Source organism: Desmodus rotundus, chromosome 9 (genome assembly GCF_022682495.2).
Source record: "Desmodus rotundus isolate HL8 chromosome 9, HLdesRot8A.1, whole genome shotgun sequence".
Taxonomy (NCBI): Eukaryota; Metazoa; Chordata; class Mammalia; order Chiroptera; family Phyllostomidae; genus Desmodus; species Desmodus rotundus.
The window spans coordinates 105,502,212-105,528,568 of NC_071395.1; the positions used below are offsets into that span (position 1 = coordinate 105,502,212).

Consider the following 26,357-nt stretch of genomic DNA (forward strand, 5'->3'; position numbering starts at 1 on the left):
CTCCCCATCCCTCAGCCCACACTGCCCCAAGCCAATGACCACACCAGATCACACTTGAACTTCAGGCAAAGCTTTAATAAGCGGTCACTGGGGCAAACTCAGGAGGCCCCCTCCACGAGGGGGTGCAGGAAGCAGCTACAGAAAGGCAACAGCTCTTGGGCAGCTGCCCAGATGGGCACCCAGGGCTCAGCAGTAGCGTGCTAGGAGCTGGCGGCAATGGCTGCCCTGCGACCTTCAAGTCTGGGCTCTTGCGAGTGGGAAGGGGCCTCAGTGGGTAGAGCGATGGACCTGCTCCCGGGAGGAGACCACCTTGCCGTCCTGGACTTCCTCCACAATGGTGCGCACCTGACGGCTGGTCACTGTGGCTGCAGACAGCAGAGTGGGGGGTGCGGGGCACCTCAGGCCAGAGCCCCTCCCCCAGTCTCCCACACAGAAGGGTCCTCAGACTCTCCTACACCCTCTGGGCGGGATGAGGCAGACTCTTACCTTCCCGGGTGGGCTGTGAGGCCAGGGATGAGGAGTACTGGCTGGCCAGGCTGCAGGAAGAGAGGGAGGGACCTGTCAACCTAGGGTGTTGCCTGGGAGCCCAGGCCCCTGAGAGGAGAAGTAGCTGGGGAGGCCCAGGGCGAGAGGTGCCAGCAAATCAGACAAATGACAGCTGGGAGAGTGTGGAAGAGAATGGCGACCACAAGGGTGGAAGGGCACAAGCCTGTGGGCAGGAGTAGGGAAGAGGACACCCCAACAGAAAGGCCCAGAGGCACTTCACAGCTAACCAGGGATTTACAAGGAGAAGCTGGTCTTTCCATATCCAGAAGGGCCTAACAAATAGACTCAAAGCAAAAGAGACTGTGGTTAGACCATAGATGGACTTCACCATCCTGGGGGAACAAAAGAGCTGGAATGCATGACTAAGCCTGGAGACTCCACTCAGGATATTCTCAGCCCTTTCACGGCAGGGCCCCAACCCACCCTCCTAACTCCAAAGCAGGCGCCACCCTGCTCCTCATCCCATCCCGGGAATGACGTCACCAGCTACAAGTCATCAGAACCAGAAACTCAGAGTCATCACTACCCAGGCCTTTATGTGCTCACTCAGGACATATTGAGTCCCGTGGCGAGCCCGCAAGCCCCCACATCCAGGCCTTTCCCTGCCACCGCCCCTGCCTCCCTGCGGGCTTGCCCAACTCCATGCTCCTGCCTCCCTACAGGTGCCCCGGGCCCAGGCTGCCCTCGCTGACGCATTTCTCCCTCTGCAGCCAGAGCAATGTTCTGAGACATCTTGATTATCATATCCATCCTCTGCAAAACCCTCCGCAGCACCCCGAGGCCCGCACCATCTAGTCTGCGTGCCCTCATGCGGCCTTCAGCACTCCTCAGGCGGACCCCAGCCAGTGATCTCAGTCTGGGCCCTGAAAGCCTCCCAGCTCCTCCTGCGGCTGGCACATCCCTCCCTGTGTGAAGGGCCCCAGCCCACTGGAGCGGATGCCCAGGTGCCCCCACTCACTGGGTGTCCTCGCCCTCCAGCAGGCGGCGGTAGGTGGCGATCTCCTGCTCCAGCCGCGTCTTCACGTCCAGCAGCACCTGGTACTCGTGGTTCTGACGCTCCATGTCGCAGCGCAGCTCAGCCAGCTGCTGCTCGATGCTGCTGATGAGCCCCTGCAGCTGGGCCAGCTGGGCCCCGTAGCGCGCCTCAGTCTCTGCCAGGCTGCCCTCCAGCGATGCTTTCTGTGGGCCAGGGTGTAGGTAGATGAGTAAGCCCAGGATGGGACTCTTCCCCACCCAGAGGGGAACCCCGCTGTGTTGGATTGTGGGTGCAGCCAGCACAGTGGGGCGGTAACGAGGGCTGAGAGGGGCGCGTGTCACTGGTTCTCCGAGCGGGGTTCTATGAGGCTGAGCCCGCTCTGGGATGACAGGGACAAGGCAGGGAGGGGGCCGGAAGCCCTACCATGCTGAGCTGGGACTGCAGCTCAATCTCCAGGTTCTGCACGGAGCGGCGGAGCTCGGTGATCTCCGTCCTGCTACTCTGCAGGGCCTCGGTGTTGGTGGCCACTTCGCGGTTCAGCTCCTCCGTCTAGAAGTTGGGGGTCCCTGGGGCTTCAGGAGGCTTGTGGTGGTGGGGCAGAGGACAAGGGCCACCCCCGAGCCCTGACCTCCCAGACTTGCTCCCCCAGCACATCACGGGCCTCTGTGGGGCCCCTGCACCCACAGACATCCTCTGTGCCCACACGGAAACGTAGTGGAATCACTCCGCTCTGTGGTCATTTGCATGGGTTACTCCTGAGCCGCAAGCACTGCTCAAAGGCGGGCCCTGGGTTTTATTCTTCTAGTGCCTGTCACTGCCCGGGGGGCTGCAGCTGCTCAGTGCGTGTTTTCTAGGGTACGTGTCATGCATCCCAACACACATATCTGCGAAGGCCTGCGCAGGAGAAGCCCTCGCTGTGGGTGAGGGGACCCGGATCTGTTCCCCAGTCCACAGCGGAGGGTTGTGTGAGCCGAAGGCCTCTCTGAGCCTCACAATCTGCGTCCAGACACAAGGGCTGGTCCAACTTGTTTCCGAAGGTCCTTCCAGCTGGGACTGGCTGTGGAACTACACGTTTTCCAGCCCATACTCAGCACACAGCAGGCACATGCACGCACACGTATGTGCGCACCTGCTCACTCTCGGCCACCCACCTTGCTGAAGAACCAGTCCTCAGCGTCCTTGCGGTTCTTCTCCGCTATCTTCTCATACTGGTCACGCATCTCGTTCAGGATGCGGCTCAGGTCCACGCCCGGGGCGGCGTCCATCTCCACGTTGACGTCCCCACCCACCTGGCCCCGCAGGGCGTTCATTTCCTGGGCAGAGAGGAGAGCAGGGGCTCACCCACGGCCATCCTGGGGAGAGACCCTGAGGCCTGCCTTCTCCACCTCGGGAAGAGGGGTGCCGATGACAGACAGACAGACAGGCCAGCAACTCCTCACCCTGAAGGTGGAAGCGGATGTCATGTCTCAAATGTGCAGGCTGCGATATAAAACATCTTCCCCAACACGTACTTGGTGGTTACCCGCAGCGTGTGCTGGGGCGGGAGACATGGCTACCCTCTGTCACAGCTGGCAGGACCCAGGACAGCCTCCCTCACCACGCTTGTCACCTACTGCGAACCATGCAGCACAGCGGGGGGAGAGCAGCCCCAAGTCAACTGGGATGAACAGACTTCTTAGGAAATGCAATCCCTATAACCAGCCTCAAAGCCAATTGGAGACACTTTCTGGGCTCCTGCAACTCCAGGATGGGGCTCCCCTAGCTCAGGCCAGCCTGGAGGTCAGCTGAGGAGGGAGCCACAGGCTCCTTAGTCCCCTGCAGGGCCTTGGGTTGAGAATTCTCTGAAAAAGGAGGTGGGAGAGGTGGCTGAGCGGGGGAGTTGGACCTGGAGGTGGATGTGGGTCGGACATTGGAGGGCAGCTGCCCGTGCAGCCTTGGAAAAGTCCCTCACCCCCCCCCCAAGCCTCAGTTTCTTCCCTGGTGAAGGGGAGAACGAGCACCCTTCTCCCAGCGCTGGTGTCAGTATCAGCTGAAATAAATTATTGCTGTGACGCACATGTGATGTGCTGGACAGGTGTTTGTTGTTCTGTCACCATTACAATTAATTGCGATCATTAGCATGCACTAGATTGATTTGCTCGTTAGGTAGTTAACTGCCACCACACAGGGAGCTGTGCCTGAAGGGACATGGGAAGTATCATGCTTCTAAGGGTCGCCCAGGTCAGACCCAGGCACTCGCCCTGGAGGGGCACTGGAAGCGGAGCGTGGCCCCGGCCCAGGACAATCTGGAGGCCGCAGCCTGGCTTGTTCCCAGGCCCATCTCCCGCATTCATTCCCAACTTGGCCTCACCTCCTCGTGGTTCTTCCGGAGGTAGGCCAGCTCCTCCTTCAGGTTCTCGATCTGCATCTCCAGGTCGGCTCTGGCCAGGGTCAGCTCGTCCAGCACCCTGCGCAGGCCATTGGTGTCGGCCTCCACGCTCATGCGCAGGTTCAGCTCCGTCTCGTACCTGGCAGGGGCGGAGGCATGAGCCACGGCACCCCTCGTGCACACAGAGCTCTGTGAGTGCAGGGCTGGGCCCACCACCGGCAGCCCTGGAGGCCCGGACTCACTTGGTACGGAAGTCATCGGCGGCCAGGCGGGCATTGTCGATCTGCAGCACCAGGCCGGCGTTGTCGATGGTGGCTGCCAGGATCTGGGGGTGATGGGCTCCGTGAGCAGGCACCCTCAGCAGCCCCAGGAAGGCCCTGCAACACCCCTCTTGCAGCCCTTTGGAGAGTGTGCCAGAATGAAGAAGAAGTCCCCGTGGTGTGGTCTCTTCCTCTGAGGACCCTCCTGGGGAACTCACAGAGCGGTGGGGGCACAACGCTAGGAGAAAGACCCATATGTACCCTCAACCACCATGGGGTCACTCGCCTAAGCCACCTGGACCTCACTCTCTCTTTCCTACCTAACTTTACCTCTCAATTCAGTTGCCACCCCCTCCAGGAAGCCCTCCTGACTTCCCCACCTGGATCCCCGCTTCTGGACACACCTCCTCCCTTGCCCTTCTCTCTTTCATGGCACTTCTCCCAAGTGTGATTTTTCCATGACTTTTTTGGTTATTTTCCCCCCCATGAACTCTGAGTTCTAGGGAACAAGGCCATGTCTATCTCGCTCCCTTCAAAATCCTCAGCCCTGACCCGGGTACCTGGCCCAGAGTTGGCCCCCAGGAAACACTTATGTGATTAATTAGCTAATTAATGAGGTTACAGCTCGCCAGACCGCAAACCTAGGGCAGTTTTCTTTTCCCATGGAGTCATCAGGAGGCTTAAATGAGAACATGGAAGGCTCTGGAAGGAGCAGAGGGTTGGTTATTATTACTGCTGCAGTCACTGTTACTGTGAGAAATGCCCAAGAGAAGCTCCCATCCAGGGCCACGGTGCTGGGGGTGGAGAGCGGGCCCAGAGGGAGCAGATTAATGGGGTGGAGTTTGGAATGTCTTCAGGCCAAGAGCTGAAGGGTAGGAGGTGAGAGAGGGGCAGCCCAGCAGGCTCATCCTGGGTCTAAGACGTGACCTGCTCAGGCCCCCCAGTCGTTCCAGGGCCAGTTTGTTACATCCCAGGCTGCACTAGGTCCCTCCCACTCACCTAGCTGCTCAGGATGTCGACTGGGCCCAGCCAGGGGCAGCTGCAAACACCCCTGAGGGGTGCAGTGACTCAGAGGAGCAGAGGCCTGCGGGGTGCACTGGGGTGCAATGGGCGTTGGTGCTGAGGAGCTGGCTGACCCCCAATGGAATCAGGAGCACACTGACTCAGCAGGACTGCCCCGGGTTCCCCGCTGCCCAGACAAAGCCCAGTATCTGATCTGGCACTCCCTGTAGTTCTGCTTCCAGAGGTCAGTTGCAGGAATTCCCTGCCTGGCCGAGGTCCCAGGAAGGAGCGGGCAAAGCCCCTCAAAAAGCAGTGCCACGCCTGGTCCTCCACCAGGAAACGGGGCAGGCCTGACCCTCGGGGGCCCAGCCAGCCCCACCCCTGCTCCCCCCAAGCCTGGCCCTCTGCTTCTCTTTGCCCTCTCACCTGCCTCTGAGGGAGGCAATGCAGGAGGACCCTCCAGGGGCGGGTCTGTGCAGAAGACCCCAGGGCCACATTCACAGAATGCCAAGGCCATGTTCTCAGAGGTCACGAGTGTATGAGAAAGAGGGCAGGAGAGAGTTGTCTCCTTCATCAGACTAAGAGAAATTCCTTCCTTCCCTTAGGAGCTTTCAGTCTGAGTGGAAAGACACAGCTCCTTCTTTCAGGGGCCCTCCCCCCAGTCTGCAAGGAGAGACATGGCCTCTGCCCCCAGGGTCCCCCAGAGTGACCATGATGGAGAGTGAGGAGGACCCACAACAAAAGCAGCCATGAGAATGTGCCAAAAAGTGAAATCAGCACAGTGAACAGGGCATAGGTCGAACCTCAAAGTGCTGGAGGGACCCCAAGTTCTTGGGATAAGAAGCAAGTGCCATCCATCCAGGAGGACTGCCTGGAGGAGGTGAGGCAGGCAGGCAGATTCAGAGAGGAATGGAATGTGGGAAGGAGATACCCAGCCTCATCTCCCAGCAGTCAACATCAAACTCTTCCCCACCTCTATGCTTTTGCCCACACTGTTCTCTGTACCTGGAATGCCATCTGTGGCCCTGTGTTCTGAAGCCTTCCCTGATCACTCCTCCATCACCCACCCCAAATACACTCCTCCCAGAAAGGGAGAACTCCAAACACCCTCCCGGCATGGGACGTCCTCCAGGCCTGAGACCAGTGGCTGGCACAGAGCGAGGTCCAGATCAAGTGAGTGAATGATGGAGACCTCAGGCAGAAATGTTCTCAAAGGCCCAGAGTTGGGATGGAATGAGTCAGAAGCAGGCACTAAGGACAGAGGGCAGAAGGCAGGGAGCTGGCTGGCCCACGCACCTTGCTCCTCAGCTCCTCGATGGTCTTGAAGTAGTGGCTGTAGTCGAGGGTGGGCTTGGGGCCCTGCTTCTGGTACCAGTCTCGGATCTTCAGCTCCAGGTCAGCGTTGGCTGCCTCCAGGGCATGCACCTTCTCCAGGTAGGAGGCCAGGCGGTCATTGAGGTTCTGCATGGTCTCCTTCTCGCCGCCCCCCAGCAGGGCATCAGACACACTGACACTGGGGCCATAGCCCCCACCCAGGTTGCAAGTATAGCCCCCACTGTAGCCACCCCCCAAGCCTGAAGTGAAGCGGGACGAGGTAACGGACATGTTGCCACAGCTTCCAGCTCCCAGGAGGCTCGGGGCCCGGCAGGTGCCCCCGACACGGACCGTGGACACCCGAGAGAAACCCCCGATGGGCACAGAGCTGGAAGTTGAGAACTGGCGGATGCTGCTGGTGGTGGCAGCCATGGTGGCCACGGGTCAGGAGCAGTGTCTGGTCTGGACGGAGACCCTGGGCAGCCCTTTATAGCCAGGCTATCACAGGGCTGGGCCCCTGGCCCTTGAAGTCAAAGCCAAAACCCCAGCCATGTACTCTGCTCCTGTATCAGCCGCCCAGGGCCTGGGGCTCAGGGTGGACGTGCTGACTACATCCCCCCGCCCCCTCCCCTGCCAGAGCCTGGCCTGGGCAGGTGCCCCTCTTAGAAGCCCATTGTTTAGAAACAAAGGTGGTGCTGGAGCTGCAGCCCCAGGGTAGGGTGATCCTCCATCCTCAGCAGCAATTAGCCTCTGAGCTCACTCTTGAGGAGCTGGAGAACCCACCCAGCCCTGGCAGCCAGAAAAGGCCCAGAACAAGGCTCCACAGGCCTGGGGCCTGGAGGCTGCTCTGGCCTCTGACCCAGCATTCCTGGTCCCCAGGGAGAGGGTGCAGAGGCTCGGAGTGATGCCCTCACCAGGTCCAATGTGGCCCTGAAGAGGCCCCCAGGCTGAGAGGGAGGACCCGCCTCTGACCTGGGGAGCCCCCAGGTCTCTGGGAGTCATCCCAAGTCTGTGGCCCTGGCCTGGGGAGCCCCTTACCTAAGGGGACTAGACTTGGTGCTGACCTGAAGGAGCTTTGGATCCAAGTCTTAACAGGAAGTCAATTCATAAGCCTCAGTTTCCTCATTTGTAAAATGGGGGTAATTCCCATCTCCCATGGTCCCTGAAGGAATCTGGAGAGCTAGTGACAGCAGTCACGCTGGGGCTGACAGTGAGGACGAAGCCGGAGGGTTGGGGTGGCCACTCATGCTCATCATCCCCCAGTACCTGCAGAAAGCCATTCCCGAGGCCACCCCCCCAGGAGGCACGAGGGGGGAGAAGCAGGATCTACAGGGCAGGGTGCCCCTCGGTCAGTGCTGCGCCTGCGCCCTGAGAGGTAGCAGGGCGATCCCACATCCTGGCGGCTGGCACCCGCCACCACCTGACAAGGAGATTACCAGCCTAATCTCTGTGGCGCTAATGATTTAGGTGCTGCCAGGACGCTGGCGTCTGCACGGGGCCTGTCTGCACGGGGAGCTTCCAGGGGCGGCCAGGGCCCATGGGATGGGCAGGGGAGGGCGAGCCTGGCTCCACAGGGAGCTTGCGGGTGGCCCGGGCACACTGCCACACACAGGGACAGGGAGGGCGTCGGGTTTTCCGCGCAGCTGCAGCTGCTGTGATGAGACTAGACTACTGGAAAGACTTCCAGCTTAGAAGGTGGGTGGCCTCTCATGCAAAGGTGTCTCCTGGCTTGAAGGGTGGGAACAGTAGAAGCTACCTGGGAGAAGAGGGTGAACCCCAATCCCATCCTGCTCCCACCCTGCCTAAGAAGGCCGGGGCTTCCGAGGGTTGCTGGTGGGTGGAGGGAAGGGTCTCAAAGCCAAGGTCGGAGCACCAGGGCTGTTTCCTGAGGTTAGACATCAGGAGGGACTTCCTGGCACTCCAAGACTGTCTGGGGGAGGAGAGGGAACCAATAGAACCTGAGGTCACCTGGGTGGGCCAGAGGCAGGCCTTGCCCAGCTGGTCACCCTCACATGGAATGGCATGCAGTCAAGAAAGACCCTCCCCACTGGCTGCTAGAGCCAGACTCCCCAGGAGCCCCTGTCCCCCAGGGGCTGAGTGGCTTCCTCCGTCTTCCCTCCAGGCAGGGAGTACCCACCTTCCAGCATGAATCTGGAGCAGGTGGGGAGGAGGAGGGGCGGCCATGAGGCACCAGCCCTCTTCAGCGTCTCTCCCTACAGCCCATCTCCAAAGCCCCCAGACCTTAGCCTTGAGGCCCAGTTCAAAGGGGCAGAGAATCTGTCAACCTTCCTTCTTCCCCCAGCACCACCATCTGTCCCTCTCCAGGTTCCTCTCCCCTGACATCAGGCTGTGCCCCAGGTCTGGGCCTCTGTTTTGCACACCCTCCCCCAGCTGGGCTTACCCCAAGTGGGATCCCCTTCTTTCTCTATTCTATTTCCCCAGCCTGTCTACTGAGGCCCCAGGCCTACCCTGCCCAGATTTCTGTCTGGTTCATAGGGGCCCGCCCCCACCCCAGGGCTGTGGGAGATGGGCAACATTCCTGGGGCTCCTGGGAGCCCCCTCCCAGTTAGGAGAGTCAGAAGCAAGGGTCCCCCCGTGGTCCTGTCACCAGGTGCTCCCTCCCTAGGGACAAGCAAACTCAGCCGCATCCCTCTGATGGGTTCCCAATCAGATGAGTCTGGGGTGGACCCAAGACAGAGGACCCAGACACCTGCAGACAGCTCAGCTCTCCAGGCAGAACCACATCAGCGCCCGAGGCCCCTCTCCCCAAAGGGAGGCCAGAGTGCTCCAGATGGGACCCAGGGCAGGAGGAGAGGGCAAAGCAGGAAGGGAGGGCCAGAACAGGTGGGGGACTCAAAGGCTGGAAAATTTTAGTTCAAGGTAATAGTTCATAAGCCTAGTAGTTAAGGCAGGTGAGAAGCTATCGGTTCAGGAACTGCAGGCCCGCCCAGGAGACCCCAGGGATTGACCTTTGTGCTCCACAAGAGATGTAAGCAATCGAGGTGGCATCCGAGCCACGTGTTCCAGGGAGAGACAGCCCCCGCCCAGGACACAGCTACAGAAGATTACCGGTCAGCGGACAGAAGGGTGTCAGGGAAACTGCCCGACTGCTGCTTGGATCTGGTTCACCTCTTTCCTGAGCCCCAAAGCCCTCACCCACACTCTTGCCCCCTCATAAAGAAGGCTGGCGTGGAAGGAAACGTAAGACCGTCTGTTAGGGCACAAACCCGCCATCTTCTCAGGTCAACGGCCGTCTGAGTAAAGCACCCATAAAGATTCAATCCCTGCTTCTGCCTATTGGATCTGGTAGGTGCCCGGCAGCCCCAATGCTGGCTTTTCCTGTTTCAGAAGCGGAGGAAATGGGTGGGGAGGAAGTCTGGGGAGCGGAACCTGGGCCTGATGGAGACACATGTGGAAACTCTCTACTTCCCTCAAGCTGGCAGGACGGCCTCCTTCCAGCTGCCCTTCCTCCCTCTCCCCTTTCCCTCCTACTTTTCCCTCCCCTGCCCCCTTCCTTGGCCTGAGGGAAGTACGGGGAGGTGAGGGGACAGCAGCTCAGGCAGGTCCCCCTTTCAGGCCTGGGGGAGCTCCTGGCTCCTTCCACCTCCCAGACCCCAGACCCCTGGCACCCTGGGGCCCTGTCCCACCTGCCCTTCTATTCGTCACCCTCCGTGCCCCTCCAGGCTTGCTGCTCACTCTCAATCCCCACTCATTGGTACCTGCTCTTCAATGCTCTTGAGAAATTTCCCCCAGGGGCAGGTGTGGCTCGGGCTCCCCAAGGGAAAAGCTTTGTCTCCCCCCTCTCATCGGACACTCCCTGGAAGCGGCAGCTATGGCTAACCCCCAGCCTGGGAACCGGCTTGGGGTGGGGGTTGCATCACCATGGGGGAACCCCAGGGATGGCCTGTCTCCTTCTTCCTCCACGTAACACAGCTGGCAAGAAGGGGATTCTCTGGGCTCTCTGTCATGGTGCTGACCACCCAGGCCACCCCCCTGTGCCCCCCATGCCTGACCAACAAGGCAGGAGAAGGGCAGGGTGGTGCAGGAGGATGACCCACAGAGGGAGGAACAGAGGAGGGAAGACCAGGGGGAAGGACCAGGCAGGGAGGACTCTGGGAGGGAGGAAGGCAGAGGGGCCTTCACACCCAGGGCTCTCATCCCAAGGTCTACACTGGGAGGGGACGTCGTCCATCCTTTCCAAGGGCAAAACAGGAGGACAGAGCAGTAGCACGCCTGTGCAGGGGCCCCGGGCTCCACGGAACCTCTGCCAGCTCCTCCTGTCAAGCCCTGCCTCCTCCCTGAAACTGCCCCAACCCACTGGCCTAGAGCAAGCTCCCTCTGCTGAACCTCACAGCCGCCTAGTCCCTGCTGCCTCTGCCTCAGGACCGGGCCCTGGGGGCTTTTCAGTCCACATTTCACGTGGAAAGCACTTTCCCCAGCAAGGTTTGATGGGGAGGAACCGCAGCTCCTACCCTTGACAACCCCCAGGATCAGACCTATGTCCCTGTGATGACAGACACCCTCCCCAAGCCTATCTTAGTGCCAGTGAGCGCTAGCTACTCTCACTTGTGTTAGAATTACTGGAGGTGGATCTGCTCCCCTTCAAGGATTATCATCCTTTGCTTTATCTCTGACCTACTGCAAGTTCTAACTCAGTGCACTGTACACAGTAAGTGCCCAATTGATGCTTGCTGCACAGACGCAGGCAGTGAGATCCCAAAGCCGAATGTCATTCAGCACCATTCACTGCGCTCATTGTGTGGCAGTCACTGGGCCGGTCACTGAGCAGTCACTGAGAACTCAGCACTGAGTCAGCCAGGCCCTGCCCAGCCGGACGGAGGCGGGTGAGTGAGAGACAGACACTCAGACAACGCATCACGGCAGTGTTATTTGAGTGGTGATAAAGGTATGTATACACAAGCAGCTGGGAGGAGCCGAGGGAGCGACTCATTCAGACCGGACCTCTGAAGACAGTTTCACGGGGAGGGACAGCAAAGCTGGGTTTTGGAGCCAGGGCAGGGCTTTGCCAGGCAGAGAAGACCCAGCGAGAAATCATCCAGGCGAGGCGGCACACCTGGCGTGGGGGGGACCGCCAGCAGACGTGTGGGTGGATCAGTACTCCAGGGAGGCAGTAAGAGTGCTAAGGGAAGTGGATCCCGTAAGGAAGCGACTTCGTTTGGCTGCTAGCAGAGGAGCGCCCACTCTGTGCCGGGCACTGGCCTGGGCTCTGGGGAGGAGGCGATGGATGTAACAAACAGCATCTCTGCTCTAATGGAGCAGATATTCTAGCGGGAGAGAGGGGCGGTAATCAAAGCAGGGTGATACGTTCTCCAGGGGAACATAAAGGGGAATCTGAGAGTTCGGGGGGCCAGGAAAGGAAGGCCTCTCCTAGGTAACATTTAAGAGGGCAAGTGACCATGGCCAGAGTGACCAGTTGGTTGGGCATCATACCGCAAAGCGGAAGGTCACCGGTTCGATTCCCGGTCAGGGCACATGCCTCAGTTGCGGGTTCAGTCCCTGGTCAGAGCATGTGCAAGAGGCAACTGATAGATGTTTCTCTCCCACATCGATGTTTCTCTTCCTCTTTCTCCCTCCCTTTCCCCTCTAAATATAAATTAATAAAATCTTTAAAAACAAAAAGAAAAAAGGACAACTGAATAAGGAAGGAGCCGGCACAGGGAAGGGCATTCCAGGGCAAGGTAAGTGCAAAGGCCCTGAGGTTGGACCAAGGTACCCTTTTTCTGACAACAGGAAGAAGGGCCAGTGCAGCTGAATGGGGTGAGCAAGGTCAGAGAGGGGCAGGGCCAACCCCGCAGAGCAGAGATTCTTATGCCCCATGCAGCAGAGCTGGGCCCGGTGATGCAAGGGACACCCTGGTCAGTTTTTGCGTGTTTTACTGCAGACTTCCCAGAGCCCTTAACGAGCTAATGGGTACGGTGACCCTCCAAGGAAGGATGAAGTGCTACGTGCTTCCCAGACTCCCCACCCATGGAGCCACTTCCAGGAGGAGCATCTGGAACTAGGGTCCCTTGGAACCCACTTTGGGAATCTCTGGACCAATTCACAAGGCATTGCAGTGGGAGGAAAAGCTAGTGTGCAGGTTGGAAGGGGAGACCGCCCTGAGAGCCTGACTTCACCCTGTAGCAGTAGAGAGTCACCCAAGCGTTGCTGAGCTCTGTTTCCTTTTACTTTGCATGTGTCTGTTTATAAAGATTTTACTTATATAAAAGGGATATTATCAATCTCATCAATGCCTTTGTTTCCCAATTAATAATATCTCTTGGTGAGCCACCTCATTTTTTGTCAATCCATCATGGCCAGGAGCTATAATTTCTTTCCTCCTGTTGCTACCAACCACCTCTCTGGTCTCCAGCTTCCTTTACTTTTGGAATCAATGGTGATACCAACCTCCCTCAACACACAGCGTGGGGAGCTTTTGCATCTAGCTCCTTAGGGGAAATTTTAGCAGTGGGATTACTGGGTTAACGGGTAAGTCCCTGTTTTACTTTGGTAACTATTTCCGGATTTTCTTCCAGAGTAAAATGGAATGATACCTGGAGTTTGCCTGAGGATACTCTAACTTCCTTCATGAAAGACGACAAGGAGAGAGAAGGAGAAACAAGAATGGCAGCGTGTGACAATTACTAAAACTGGGCGACAGGCGTACGGGAGTTCGTTTTGCTATTCTCTCTACTTCTGTGTATATTTGAAATTTTCCACAGTAAAAAAAAAAAAGTCTTCTTGAAAAGGTCTACAAATGTTCACTCCCACCAGCCATGAATGGCAGTGACTTCCCCCCGCACATCGGCCGGCATGGGGTCTCACCGAGGTTTGGTGGTTTGTCTATTACTGTCTCCCAATGTTTGCCTTTTTGATCACTGAAAAAGACCTCTCTTTTTCAGTTTTCATTTCTTTAATTATGAGTGAGACTGAACATCCTTCCCTGGGCTCTTTGGTCCCTTCTCTTCCTTGTTCTTTCTTACAGACCAGCTGCTTGTCTATTCCTTACTTATTTTTTCTGTGGGGTCTTTTCCTTCCTGACTGGTACAAGCTTTTGGTAAACATGGGAATGAGGCCTTTGGCTCATGGCTTGCAAATGCATTTTTCCCAGGGGCCATTGGTCTTCCATTGTTTATACTGTCTTCTTCCAAACAAACGATTTCATTTAAGTCATATTTGCTAGTTTTTTTCTTTTATGTACCTAGGCACCAGACAGTGTCAGAAGGGCTCACTTTGGTGACAGGGTGAAAGCCGAATTGGGGCCAGGACTGGAGCGATGGCCTGGGAGAGAGACCAGGGTTTCATGGCCAACAGGGAGACGGGCCGGCGTGGGGGAGGCACCGGGAAGACGCTGTAGCATTTTCGGTGTGGAGCTGGTGGGTGGGTGATGTCACAGGCCTGGACTGGAAGCCAGAGGGAAAAGCCAAGTTCAGAAGAAGGAAACAATTCACTGCTCTCAAAGCACTTGGCACCCTGTGTGGTCACACCTATCGTCACCTCCTCTAGACATGGGCAGGGACCTTGCCTTCTCCTGTCTGTGTCCCCAGAGATCGGGACAACAAATGGTGCTTCATAACTAGAGAAGTGAATGAAAAGTAAGTGGCTTCAGTCTGAGGGGCCTCTGCCTGGGTGTAAATGTTAGGAGGTATAAGGAGGCATTCACAGCTGAAGGGACGTTTCCCTCCATAATTCCACCCCCTCCGCCAAGGAGTCGCTGGGGTCGGCCACAGCTTGTCTGAGCTGGACCTGGCTGTGTCCACGGGCCCGCTCACGGGAGCCTTGTGGCAGAAGACGAGGGCAGCGTCTGGTCCTGAGAACTCCAGGATCCTGGGATGTGACAGGCCAGTCCCCCACCTCGAGGTGAGTGAGGGAAGCAGAGAGGCAGTGAGGTCACAAGGAGAATGGCAGAGGCAGAGCCCTGGGGCTAGAACCCTGGGGAACTTTCTAGAAGGGCCAGCTGGCCCTGACAGACCCTAGAGACCCAAAGAAGCACCCCCAGAGCAGGTCAAGTGGCCAGTCACACTTCTGGGGGTGGTTTTGAGGTCACACCTGGAGAGGGAGGATGGGGACACTGACCACACAGTGCCTGACCAGGGAGAAGGAGAAGGGGAGAAAGAGGACACTCTGGGGCTCACACTTCATGGATAGTCTCTTTTCATCCCTGTGCTCCTTAGCTCCCAAGGGTGAAGCCAGAATCCCTCCATCCTGACGGGAGGCCCCTAGACTTTCCCAGAACGTTGAGACTGAATCCCCGCTCTCAAGCCAGTTGGCGGGAGCCTCAAATCTGTGCCTGGAGCGCCCTCTGCTGGCTACCCTGGGTATTGCGCCCCTGTTCTGCCATCCCGAGAGGTATCACGGGGCCCTGGGGACAAGGGGACTCCACCTGCTCTTCACACCGGCCCAGCGACCTGGTTTCCCCTCACTGTCTTCAGCCCCTTCCCCTTTTGTCCCATAACCGCCATAGCTCCAGGGACCCAGCCTGGGCTACTGTATCCATTCCCCTGCCTCCAGGCCCACGGACACAAAATTCCTTTCTGAAGCTGGCCCATGCATTACATCATGCCTCGTCCCCCCCTCTCCCCATTCTCCTTCTCAAAAGAATCCTGCCCTGTCTGGCACAAAGCCCTCCTCCCCGCCCTCCACCTTAGGTCATTCTATTAAACCACTCATTCCAAAGTCAACCATCTTCACCAGCTTTTCCCACCCTTAAATGTGAGTGTCACTGAGGCAGGGCACTCTCTCCTCTGTGAGGACCACCCCCTTCCTGCTGCCACCTCCCCAGGGACAGTGCTTTTCTTGGGCGCCCCACAAAATATGGCACCCACTCGGTTCACAACAGATGGAGAACGTCTGTGTTCAAAGCTTTGTGAGTGCCCAGTGTGCGCATCAGTGTCCTGGCGTGCCCTGTGCGTGTTGCACAGTGAGTGTGTCCACCTCTGTGGGGTCTCACAGGGTCCCCTGGGTGGGCCTTCTCGCCCAGGCTGCTCACTGCCCAGTGCAGAGCACTGGGAAAAAGCCGGCGTCCCCGCCCCCAGAGGGCAGCACTGAGCTGCTGTGGCCCTGACAGCTACCTGCTGGGAGGAAGAATCCTGTGTCTCACCAGATGCTGGCCCCCACAAAGGTTGGCGAGAAGAACTTCAGATCTACGAAAGGAAGAGCAAGGAAATAACACCCCAAAATCCAGACCAGCGCTAACACTGCAGGGGGAGGAAGGGTGGTGTGGGGAGGGACCCTTGTCAGAGTTTTTAAAATTAGGTGGTAAGTTCATGGGTGTTGATTGTATCTTACTTCTTAAATCCTACATGTATGGTATAGATAGTATTTTGAATCTACTTGGTATTACTTCTTTTTGTTTAATAAAGAACTGCCTCTAGGAGAGAAAGGACCACTCAACTCACCTGGGGCCCACGGGGCCTTCACGCTCCCTGGGTCTCCCCAGAGCTCCTGCAGTGGGTTCCTGGGTTTAACCATGGCCTTGGGGAAGGGGAAAGCCCAGCCGCTTCTACTGCCCTGGGTTCTGGTCAACCCCCTCCAGGATAAACCACAGATTTCCACGCAGCTCCCATGCACATTCACACACTCTCAGACTCACAAATTCACACTCACAGTTACACTCACATTTATTCAGACTCCTATACACTCACCCACATTCACACACACACTCCACGACTCCCACATTTGCACTCACAAGCCTCACACAGTCAGCCACACCGCCATCAGTCACAGGCTCACCCGGCCATCATCACAGACATACACACACTCACACATGCTCACAGATTCACACACACTTGTAAGCACATCCACAGACTCTCCTACTCACACAATCAGCTCACACGCACCTTCACATAGACTCATACCCACTCACAGACTTACACAACCTCACACTCACAAACCCATTCACACTCACACATTCATGCAGACTTGCCCAGCCTCACACATGAATTCACACTCACAAGCTCACACTTTCACACACTTATACACACACCTGTACACACTTACACTTATGCACACTCACACAGCCTCTCCCTGCTCATACTTTATACACCCATCCACACACTCAGAGCCACTCACATACCAGCCCACTAACAACCTCGACTCCTCACAGTGGGGAGAAGGAGCTTGTACCTTCCTTGATCCCAAGAGGGATTTCTGGAATCTTCCATGGTGACCCCAATCCCAAGGGTATTTCTGCTCAGACCAGGAGAAGCAGAAGCAGGGCCAGGACCATGTGACAGCCCTGTAGGCCTCAGAGGAGTTCCCCAAACTTCCTGCACTTGTCCATTAGCTGCTCTCTCACTCCCTGACCTACATGAGGGAGGGCCTGGGGACAGGACAGGGGACACACATCAGATCTTGATCTTGGGGAGCTCTGTCTCCAAGGCAGATGCCTGGACCTCACAAGCTGACCCACCAGGGAGGACATCATGGACGCCCAGCATGTAGGGCTATGAGAGCTCCTAAGGGGAGCCCCTGACAGCTCAAGAGTCAGGACAGCCAGGGAGGGGGTCCGAGCAGGCACCTGAACACATAGGGGTCACAGGTGGACACCGGCCTAGGTAAAGGCTGGGAGGCACCAGGGCCTGGTACCTTCAGGCAGGAGCGAGGTGTCCCAGACAGGGGAGGTGGCTGCAGAGGGAGAGATGAGATGGGAGCAGGAGACGGCCTGTGGGAGGCCCTATATGTCACTGCCGAGGACTGTGGCCTTTCTCTCAAAGGCCACAAGGTGCCTGGACCAACTGTGCAGAACGAAGAAGGACAAAGCCTCCCTGCGGGGGCTGACAGCATGTACCCAGAAGCTCCAGGCCTGGCAGGTGCCACTGCCCCCGTCCCAGGAGAGAGCTGGCCCAGAGACCCCACCCCCAGTCCAGGTTGCAGCCAAGTGCTTCCCTGACCCGTCAGAGGAGCCCTTGTGAGTGCCTGGGGGTCTGTCTGCCTGTGCAGAGGGTTGGAGAGAAACACACAGCACCCAGGACCTGGGATCTCCAGGAAAAGCAGCCAGCTTCTCCCAAACGGCCTTCCCCAAACGGGCCTCTGGCTACAGCCCAACAAGGATCAAGGGGGCCAAAGGAAGGAGAGGGGCTGGGAGGCTGGCGATGCAGGGCACGGGGCGGGGGCAGCTGGGGAGGGCCCTGCGTCCTGGCTCCCCTGCTAGGGCCCATTCCTGGGTGAGGGAGGGTGGGGCTGCTCCTGCCCGCACATTCCAGCGGCTGCTGCGCCCTTCCAGCCTGTTCTCACCTGTTCCTGTGATTTCCCAGGCTGTCCTGGACCCAGCTCTCAGTGCCAACTCCCAGAATCCTTCACGATTCTGGAGCCAGCTGCAAGGACCCTGGTCTGAATGCCCAGACCACCTGCCCTGGAACAACTGCCTCCCCACAACACACACACACACACACACACAACAACTGGGCTTTCAGGGGCCAGAGGCACTTTCTTCCCTGCAAACAGCAGCACCTCAGGACAAGCTGCTGCCTTCCTGCCACACGGCCCTGGACAGGGGAGGGAGAGTGGCAGCCACACAGTCCCTAGAGGGTCAATGGGAACAGGATCACGCCCAGAACGATAGCTCTAGGGTTTAGCAAAAAAAGGTTGGGGAGGGAGTACTCCAGCCTGACACCCCCCAGACTGGCCCTGTCCCCGGTGCTCAGTGGTGGGCTGGCTGGGGCCAGGGCCATGCCCGCCCCACTCCCCTCTCTTTGTCCGGGTTCTCTGGCTGCCTGGAGCTCAGCCAGGGTCCCCATCCAGGCTCATCTCTCAGACTCCCCTCCCACGGCCCTAAGTGTCGCTGCTCCTGACTTTCCATGCAGGACAGAATTCCCACGCCCACCCTGAGCCCAGAGCCAGGGCCTGTCTGTTCCCACCAAGGCCTGGGAGGGGATTACTGCAGTCCAAGCTGCCCTGGGCCCGCCCAAGAAACAGCCCAGCCCTGCCTGCTGCAGGGGCATGATGGAGGGAACCAGCCCAGGCCCCGCAGGCTGAGCTCGAAACCACTGAGGCCACAGAGCAGGGGACAGGGTGAGGGGCAAGGGCAGTGACGGAAACACTGGCTCCTCCAGCAGTGCTCAGAGGAAAAGGGTGGACAGTGAGCAAGGTCCCCGAATTCCAGACTTGAGGCCTGACTGGTAGAGGCTGATGCAGAAGCTGCAGGGCTGGGGCGGACCAGGCTGGAGGACCCCAGTGGGGAAGCTGTGGGGTCCCAGCAGAGCCCGTCTCAGGTCCCAAAGCAATTCCTGAATCTCAAGGTCACATTTCTACCCACAAGAGCCCGGGGACCTTGGCAGGTGGGAGGCTCCTGTCCCCCTTTCACAGGAGAGGAAACTGAGGCCCAGAGAGAGGAAGCAGATTGTGGGCAGGATTTTGCAGGTGGTAGGGACTGACCTTGACTGACCCGCACAGGGATCTGTCCCAGCCCCTGATGTCAGTGCAGAGAGCCCAGCGGCGGATGTGAGGGAAGCAGGGCCAGGGTGGCGGCCTGTTAGCAACGGCCCACAGCGCAGTACCTCCATGGGCACGGGGCCCCACGCAAAGCCTCTGTCCCGGGACTCCACTGGGCACCAGAACTCCAAGCTGGTGAGGACAGAGGCCACCCTGAGAGACTGGGGGCAACAAACAGAATGCTACCCCTGCCCCCCGCTACTTCCTGCCCACGTGGCCAGCTCTCAGACCACCAACCAGCTAAGTCGTGAGCAAGGCCAAGGCCCAAACCACAGCCGTCTTAAGCACCAGCTCTCCAAGTGCAGAGGCAAAGGGGGGAGTCAGTAGGGGGTGAGGAGGGGTGCCCCAAGTGCCCAGGCCCTTGTGGGGACTGGGGCTCCAGCAAGCTGTCCCCCAAGCCACACCCCACCCAACAAGGATTTGCAAGGCCAGCAGTTCCCACACCCTGATCCCAGCGGCTGCCAGACACGTCCCTTACAAGGCCATAGTGCTGAGCAGGCCCAGGGCTGGTGGGGGCCTGGGAAGGGCGCAGCACACCTGGCCTGGCCAAGCCCGGGCGTACCCTGCGTGTGAGGAATGTGGATGCCGCCCAGGCCGGCCCTGGGAAAGCTGCCACCCCCGTGGCTCCCGCCCAGCCCTGACTCAGCCCGGGTGGGCCGGGTGGGCTGAGAAGCTGCAGCCTCAGCAGGATGAGCCTCTCCCACCCCGCCCGCCCCACCCACCCCACCTGCCTCACACTGAGGACAGGGCCTGACGAGGGGCCAAGGCGCCAGGGCAACGCCCGCTGGGCCTTCCTGTTAACTTGACCCTCTCCTGCACAGTCCAGGATCTGCCCACAGCAGACCCCCAAATGTCAGAAGAACTGGGTGTTGTAAACACAGTGACCCACCCCGCGGGGCCTGAGCCCCCCAGCACCGACCTCATCACTTCGCTGAGCCTCAGTTTCCTCCCCTGTCAAAGGGGCCGGTGGCAGTCCCATCCCAAACTGCAGGGCTGAGGTGGTGGGGAGTTACTGCCTAACCTGGAAGCATTTGACAGGAGGAGACAAATTAATCGTGGCTTTGACCAGGCCTGGTAGCTGGGGAGAGGGCCCGCCAGCTCTGGGAAGCTGCCCCCGCTCAGGGAGGAGAGGCAGCAAGACCCTCGGGGGGCCCCTCCCAGAGCTGCAGAAGCTTTGCCCAGCCTCAGAGGCCGGGCTAGCCCCATGCTCCCAACAGAGCTGAGGGCTCCCACCTCAGCCCTGCTCTGTCTCCCAGTACTAGTGCCCCAAATTCCCAGGACAGGGGCTGTGACTCCCCCTCAGACTGGCAGCTCCTGGAAGTCTCCCTCAGACAGACGGCTCCCCAGAGACAAGCCCCCACCTGCCGTTTCCCATAATCCTGAGCCCTGGACCACGGAAGCCGAAGGCCAGTGCAGACCAGAAAAACTGTCCTCCCCTCCCCAGTGCCACCTGGCTTCCCGGGCTCTGACATCCCCCCAGCTCACCCGCTCAGCCAGCCCCCAAACAGGATACTGGAGCCGCCCCATGGTGCCTCCCACCCTGACCCCGGGAGCTGGGGAACCTCTCCCATAACCCCTGCCAGGAAGGAGTCCTGCTGACTACAGCCAGGACAGAGGTGTCCCCTCGCCCCCAGCCTCCCCTGAACCCTTCTCAGAGCCCTGCTTCGGTCCCCCGCTTCTGCCCCGTGACTCAGGCTGGGAGAGGGGCTGGGTTGGAGGGCCATACAGTGAAGGGTGCTGGCACAACAGTCCTGGCTGGCCTGAGCTTGGGCAGGGAGGGAAGGGGTCTCCGGGTCCATGGGGCCCTGCTGCCCCCTCCCCAGCCCCAGTCAGGCTCCCCCCAGCAGGGCACGCAGGCCCAGGTTGGGGTGCGGCGCTGGCAAGACAAACAGTCTCTAGTGCTGGGTGTTGTGCCTTCGTTGCCAAGGCGGGAGGCTGGGGACTGGCTCCCTGCCATGTTTGCGCCCCAGGCTGAATGTGTGGGTGGGAGGAAAAGCAGAGGATTTGGGGTGTGGACTCGCACTTCCCACTCCTGGGCCCTGTGGGTAGGGAGGGCCCGCTGGGACTTGAAGCTTCCCAGGCTGATCCAGACTTGCTCCCTCTGGGACACGCCAGGCCAGGTGGAGTGGGGGGTGGGGGGGCAGGGCAGACTCCCCGCTGCTCAGATGCAGGGGGCTGGGGAGCTGGAGCCCCAACAAGACAGGCACTGCGGTGTTCCAACCCCCAGGACTGACTTCGTACCACAGCCTGTCTCAGACCCTGTGAGAAGGGGTCTCAAGGACACCTGGTCAAGTCACAGCCCCTCTCTGGGCCTCAGTTTCCCCAGCTGTAGCATCAGGAGCTGGCCAGCATGGTCCCTGAGGGGTATCCCCAGTTCTTTTCTCCCCATCATGAGCTGAGAGAGGTGGAGGAGTCAGTCAGTCACCTGGGATCATGGCTGGCTGGGAGCCCCCGGCCATAAGGGTTCCACAGACCCACGGCCCAGCCAGGAGCTGGCTCCCACAAGTGGCTGGGTACAGGAGGCCAGGGCTGCGGCCAGGAATGGTGTTGGAGGGAAAGGGGGTCTCCCCCCTGGACCCGATGGTGGGGCTACCCTTTCTCCCTCTCCCAGCAATGGCCTGGCAGTAGCTCAAAGAATCCGGACCTGACCCCTGGTGACTTCTCACCAGCTCCCTCCCTCTCAGCCCCCTGCCTCTCAGACAGAAGCAAGCCTTCATTCATTAGGTCATTTATTGAGCACCAACTGTGTGCCTGGCTCTGTGCTGGGGGCTGGGGCGGCAGAGCCAAGGCCCTTTCCTAGTGTCGGGACACACGGCGTGGTACAGGAAGACACAGCAGCACCGAGAGGGCCGTGTGGGGACAGGGAAGGAAAGCTTTCCGGGGAGGGAGAGGCTGAGTCTTGGTGGGGAGCCATGGCAGGGGGACACCGGGAGGGGACGTAGGCATGTGAACAGGCTGTGCCCCCTAGGGCACGACGGGTATGGGCATTTCGGGGTGAGAGCCCCAGAGGCAAGACTGGCAAAGGGGCAAGGAGCTAGCCTTTAGGGGCCTTGCAGCCAGGTGAGACGGTAGGGATGGGGGTCACTACAGGGGAGGGGGAGGACCTGGTCCCGGGGGGAGGGACCCATCTCCCCACAGGCAAACACTATCTCTCGTCCCCAGCTGAGGCTCTGGACACCCCCCGGAAATCCAAGGCCTAGGCGACTGCTTTGGTAAACACATGAGCCAATGCCAGTCCGATCCAGACCTGCCCTCAGAGCCCTGAGTTGGCAAAACAATAGAGAAGAGAGGCCTGTCCGTGCAAGTGCGCCAGCTGCCGGGCCACGGGGCCACCGGGCCACCAGGTGGGGCGTGCATGGGGGTGCCCTGGCTGGGAGCAGAGGGACAGCAGGCCACAGGCTCAGCTACCTGCAGGATCCCCTCACCCCCAGGTGGGATGCCAGGCCCCGGGGGAATGAAGGCACCTGCCCCAGCAGGCTCCCCAGTGTGCTGCCTGGAAGTGTGGGATCCCAAATACGACTGGGTGAATTTTCACAATGAACCCACCCATGCAACCAGCCCCCAGATCGCCAAATACTGTGGGCGCCTCCCAGAGTCCCCAGGACCCCTCCCAGGGACTAACCCCCCCCCAGGAGTCACCATTACGTCTGGCAACGTAGATCCGTTGGCACACTTTTGTGCCCCACAAAACTAGACTTGCGAATGCGGCTTCTTTTCTGCCTTCTTTCTTGCTCAGCAACATCTGCGAGATTCTCTCACTGCCTAGAGAAGCCTGCTGCGCCAATAGCCCATTCCAGTCAGGGGAGCTCGGGGAGCCCAGCCCCCAGCCTTGCTCCACAACAGCTGTCCAGAGCCTGGAGGACCACACAGGCCCCCCGGCCCGGCCACACCCAGAGAGGGTCCCTGCTTCTCTCCAGACCCAGGGGGGAGCCAGGCCTGGGGCTGCAGCCCAAGCCCCACCCCCACCCCCACCCCCACCCCCGCCCTGCACTCCAGCCCTCCTGTCTCAGCCCCCTGCCCCAAATCCAGTCAGCTCATCCCCATGTAAGAGAGGAGAGGAGAGGCACCAGAGATATGCTAATGATATGCCAATGAAAATAAACGTAAAGAAGGGAATATAGTCAACAATATTGTAACAACTAGGGATGGAGCCAGGTGGGAGCCCTCTGTAAACGAGATGACTCTCTAACCACTGTGCTGTACCCCTGGCACTAACACAAAACAGTGTTAAATGCGAAAAATAATAATAATAAATTTTAAAAATAATAAATAAATAAATGCAAAAGGACCCAGGCTCCCTGAGTCAACGCGGACAGTGCAGAGCGAGACTCCGAACTCCAAGTCCTCACCCCTCCCACCGGCTCCTGACCCGCAGTCCCCCAGCCTCTCCCTGCAGCCCCGCCGCCGCATCTTCCCTTCCTGCACTGATTGCACGGGGTTCACCGGGGCTGCAAGGGGAGGCCCTGGGGTGGGCCCAGCGCCTCCCTCCAGGACACACCATCTGGCGGGGTAGGAGACCCAAACGCACTGGACTTGGGGACTCAGTCGGTGTGGGCCTGGCCTGAGACTCTGCACTTGTGGCAGCTCCAGCGGACGTCCATGCTGCAGGTCTGGGTCACAGTGTGTGAGTAGCCAGCCGTCAGGGGGTGGGGGAGGGGTATCTCCCGCACGAAGCCGGGGGAGAAAGGCAGCAGGAGAGTGGTTAAGGATGAGCCTGGGAACCCGCAGGCCAGGATCGAATCCCAGCTGTGCCCCCTCCTCACGATGGCACGTGTCCCCCTGTCCCAGAGCATGGGGTCCTGAGCTGGAAGGTGCCCACTGGAACAGCTGACCCACCCACCAGGTTCCCGAGGCCTCACTGAGACAGAGCCTGTCAAGCACCTCTGCGGAGCCTGACGCATTGCAAGCACGTGATAATTGGGAGACCTTTTATTTTTTTTTTTTAAGCCAGGGTTGGCTAGGAAAGGGTACAAGGAAGGAAACGGTCTCTGTCCTGATTGTGGCGGTGATCCCTTGGGTGCATCCATCTGTCAGAGCTCGTGAAGTCCGCCATTAAAATAGGTGAAGGCCTCAATACCACGGGAAAACGGAGCATTTACAAAGAGACCGGTGAGACTGGGCGTTGGAAGATGAAAGGACCAGGGTGTCGTTAGGAGGAGAGAGCTGCCAAGGCTGACGCACAGAGCCGTGAAGACTCAGCCTCACTCCTGCCAGGGAGGAGGGGTGACGGCACCCAGGCAGAAGGGGAAAACTGGAGGAAGAGTGCCCTGCGCTCCTCCAAGGGCTGCTGGAGACAGGAGGTCGTGGGGCCCTTGTTGGCGCTCCCCCGTGGCTAACTCCAGTCACCACTAGTTGGGCACCTACTGTATGTCAGACCCTGGTCTGGAACTTGACCTAGATCAGCGGTCACTCTGTCCAAGAGCTGAGATTGCTTTTTACATTTTTAAATAGTTTTTTTTAAGTGAAATAGAACAATACATTATGACATGTGAAAATTGTATGAAATTTGTCCTAGCCAAGTGGTTCATTTGGTTAGAACATCATCTGGATACACCAAGGTTTGGGGTTCTGTCCCTGGTCAGGCGCATACGAGAATCAACCAATGAATGCGTAAGTACGTGGAACAAATCTCTTTCTCTCTCCCTCTAAAAATCAATCAATAAATTTTTTTTAATTATACAAAATTCAAATTTCAGCATCTACAGATAAACGGTATTGGGATGTGACCACGCCCATTTGTCCATGGAGAGTTTCACGCTTCAAGGGCAGAGCTGAGTATTTTCGACAGAGGCCACACGGCCAGCAATACCTAAAATATTTACCATCTGGCCTCTTACAGAAGAAGTTTGTCTGTAAAGATCACACGGCACAGCCCTTGCACAAGGTCACACCAAGTTAGCGCCCAGGCTGGGAATCGGGCGCCACCTGAGCCCCCGCACACACCTCCTGCTGGTTCCCAACCATAGACCCCCCGCAAAGTGAGGAAGCTTTGGGCCCTTGTGGAAATCTGTGAGCAGGGTCCTCGGGATCTGAGCAATCTGAACCCTGAGGAAATGTGCTTCCTGAGGGAGCGGGTGGAAAACATGGAAGGTAAAATATCACCTGCTCCTCCTAAAATTAAATCAGAAGAAAATAACAAGGAAGAAAAAACAGCAAGAAGGTGGAGGAAAACATAAAGACAGACAAACCATCAAGTGAGGAAAACGATCTAGAAGTTGAAATGGCCCTGGCTGGTGTGGCTCAGTGGACTGAGCAACTGCCTGTGAACCAAAAGGTCCCTGGTTCGATTCCTAGTCAGGGCACATGCCCGGGTTGCAGGCCAGGTCCCCAGTTGGGTGCATGCGAGAGGCAACCAGTAGATGTGTCTCTTGCACATCGATGTTTCTCTCCCTTACTTTCTCCCTCCCTTCCCCTCTCCCTAAAAAAATAATAATCAGAAACAGACAATGAAGGGGTGATTAAACCAGACCCTCAAGAAGTGAAAGATGAAAATGTAAAGATAACCACTGAGGAGATGATGGATCAGGCAAGTAATTTAAACAAATAAAGTGGCCGCCACGAAATGACGGTGACCTACAGAAAGCCTTCAACTCGTCCACAGATGCCACCAAGCTGAATCCTCACTCAGCCGTTCTGAACGCCCAGAGAGCAAGTGTCTTCATCAAACTACAGAAGCCCAATAAGACTTCTGGGCCACTGGGAAGAAGCAGCCCATGACCTTGCCCTTGATGAAGAGGCCAGTGCAGTGCTGAAAGTTCAACCAGGGGCCCAGAAAACTGCAGAACATCAGGGAAAGTATGAGGAGCGAGAGATGAAAGAAAGAATGGAAAGGGCTGAGAAGGCTCTGGAGGAATACGAGAGAGCCTGGAGAGAGGGAGAAGCCAGACGCGACCAGGAGCTCAGTGTGGCTCTCTTCCAGATGGCTTTCCTGGGGGAAATGCCTGGCCCCAATGAAACCCTCAGGGATCCAGAGGTTCTTGCAGCTCTGCAGGATCCAGAAGCTGTGGTGGCCTTCCAGGACCTGGCCCAGGACCCGGCAAATAAGTCAAAATATCAGAGCAACCCAAAGGTTGGGAATCTCATCAGCAAATTGTCAGCCACATTAGGAGGCTCAAGTGTAATGACTTTCTGACAGATAAAGCCCTTGCTGAAGGAAGGGCAGCTTAGATCACCCAATGGCTGTCGCAATAATACAAACCAGTACACCTCTGACCTTCCCGTGAGGAAAGCTGGGGCGCTTTGCAGAGAATCCCTACGCCCCGCCCCAAATGCCGCTGCGATATTTTATAGTGGTTTGCCTTTATGGTATTCATTCAGATACTGTTTTCCTACTAGGAATTATAAACTTCAAACATTTTTAAACCTTAAAAATATTTTAAAACAAATTAGAAGGATGTGTTCACCCTATTTTTTTCTTTACTAAGAAAATGTTTTTAAAAAGACCACACCGCACAAATGA

General features: G+C 58.1%; 1 protein-coding gene and 1 pseudogene across 1 annotated transcript; one reads left to right on the forward strand and one right to left on the reverse strand.

Annotated features, from left to right (window-relative positions):
• Positions 1-70: 70 nt before the first annotated feature.
• LOC128779149 (keratin, type I cytoskeletal 42) lies at positions 71-6,898 on the reverse strand. The gene is made up of 8 exons (XM_053911272.1): positions 6,449-6,898; positions 4,133-4,215; positions 3,873-4,029; positions 2,674-2,835; positions 1,946-2,071; positions 1,505-1,725; positions 487-536; positions 71-365 (listed from the first exon to the last, which is right to left on the reverse strand). The coding sequence occupies exons 1-8, from the start codon at positions 6,896-6,898 to the stop codon at positions 268-270; spliced, it is 1,347 nt and encodes a 448-aa protein (XP_053767247.1). The 3' UTR covers positions 71-267.
• A 12,069-nt stretch (positions 6,899-18,967) lies between these two features.
• On the forward strand, positions 18,968-26,030 carry LOC112298856 (hsc70-interacting protein-like; annotated as a pseudogene).
• The last annotated feature ends 327 nt before the right edge of the window (positions 26,031-26,357 follow it).

Bases quoted from the DNA above. Each gene is read 5' to 3' on its own strand.
- LOC128779149 (XM_053911272.1), bottom strand. From the start codon at position 6,898: ATGGCTGCCACCACCAGCAGCATCCGCCAGTTCTCAACTTCCAGCTCT. The intron at 2,836-3,872 runs GTGAGGCCAAGT...CTCTCTGCCCAG, and splicing joins TCCGGAAGAACCACGAGGAG to GAAATGAACGCCCTGCGGGG. The intron at 366-486 runs GTAAGAGTCTGC...TGCTGTCTGCAG, and splicing joins CTCACAGCCCACCCGGGAAG to CCACAGTGACCAGCCGTCAG.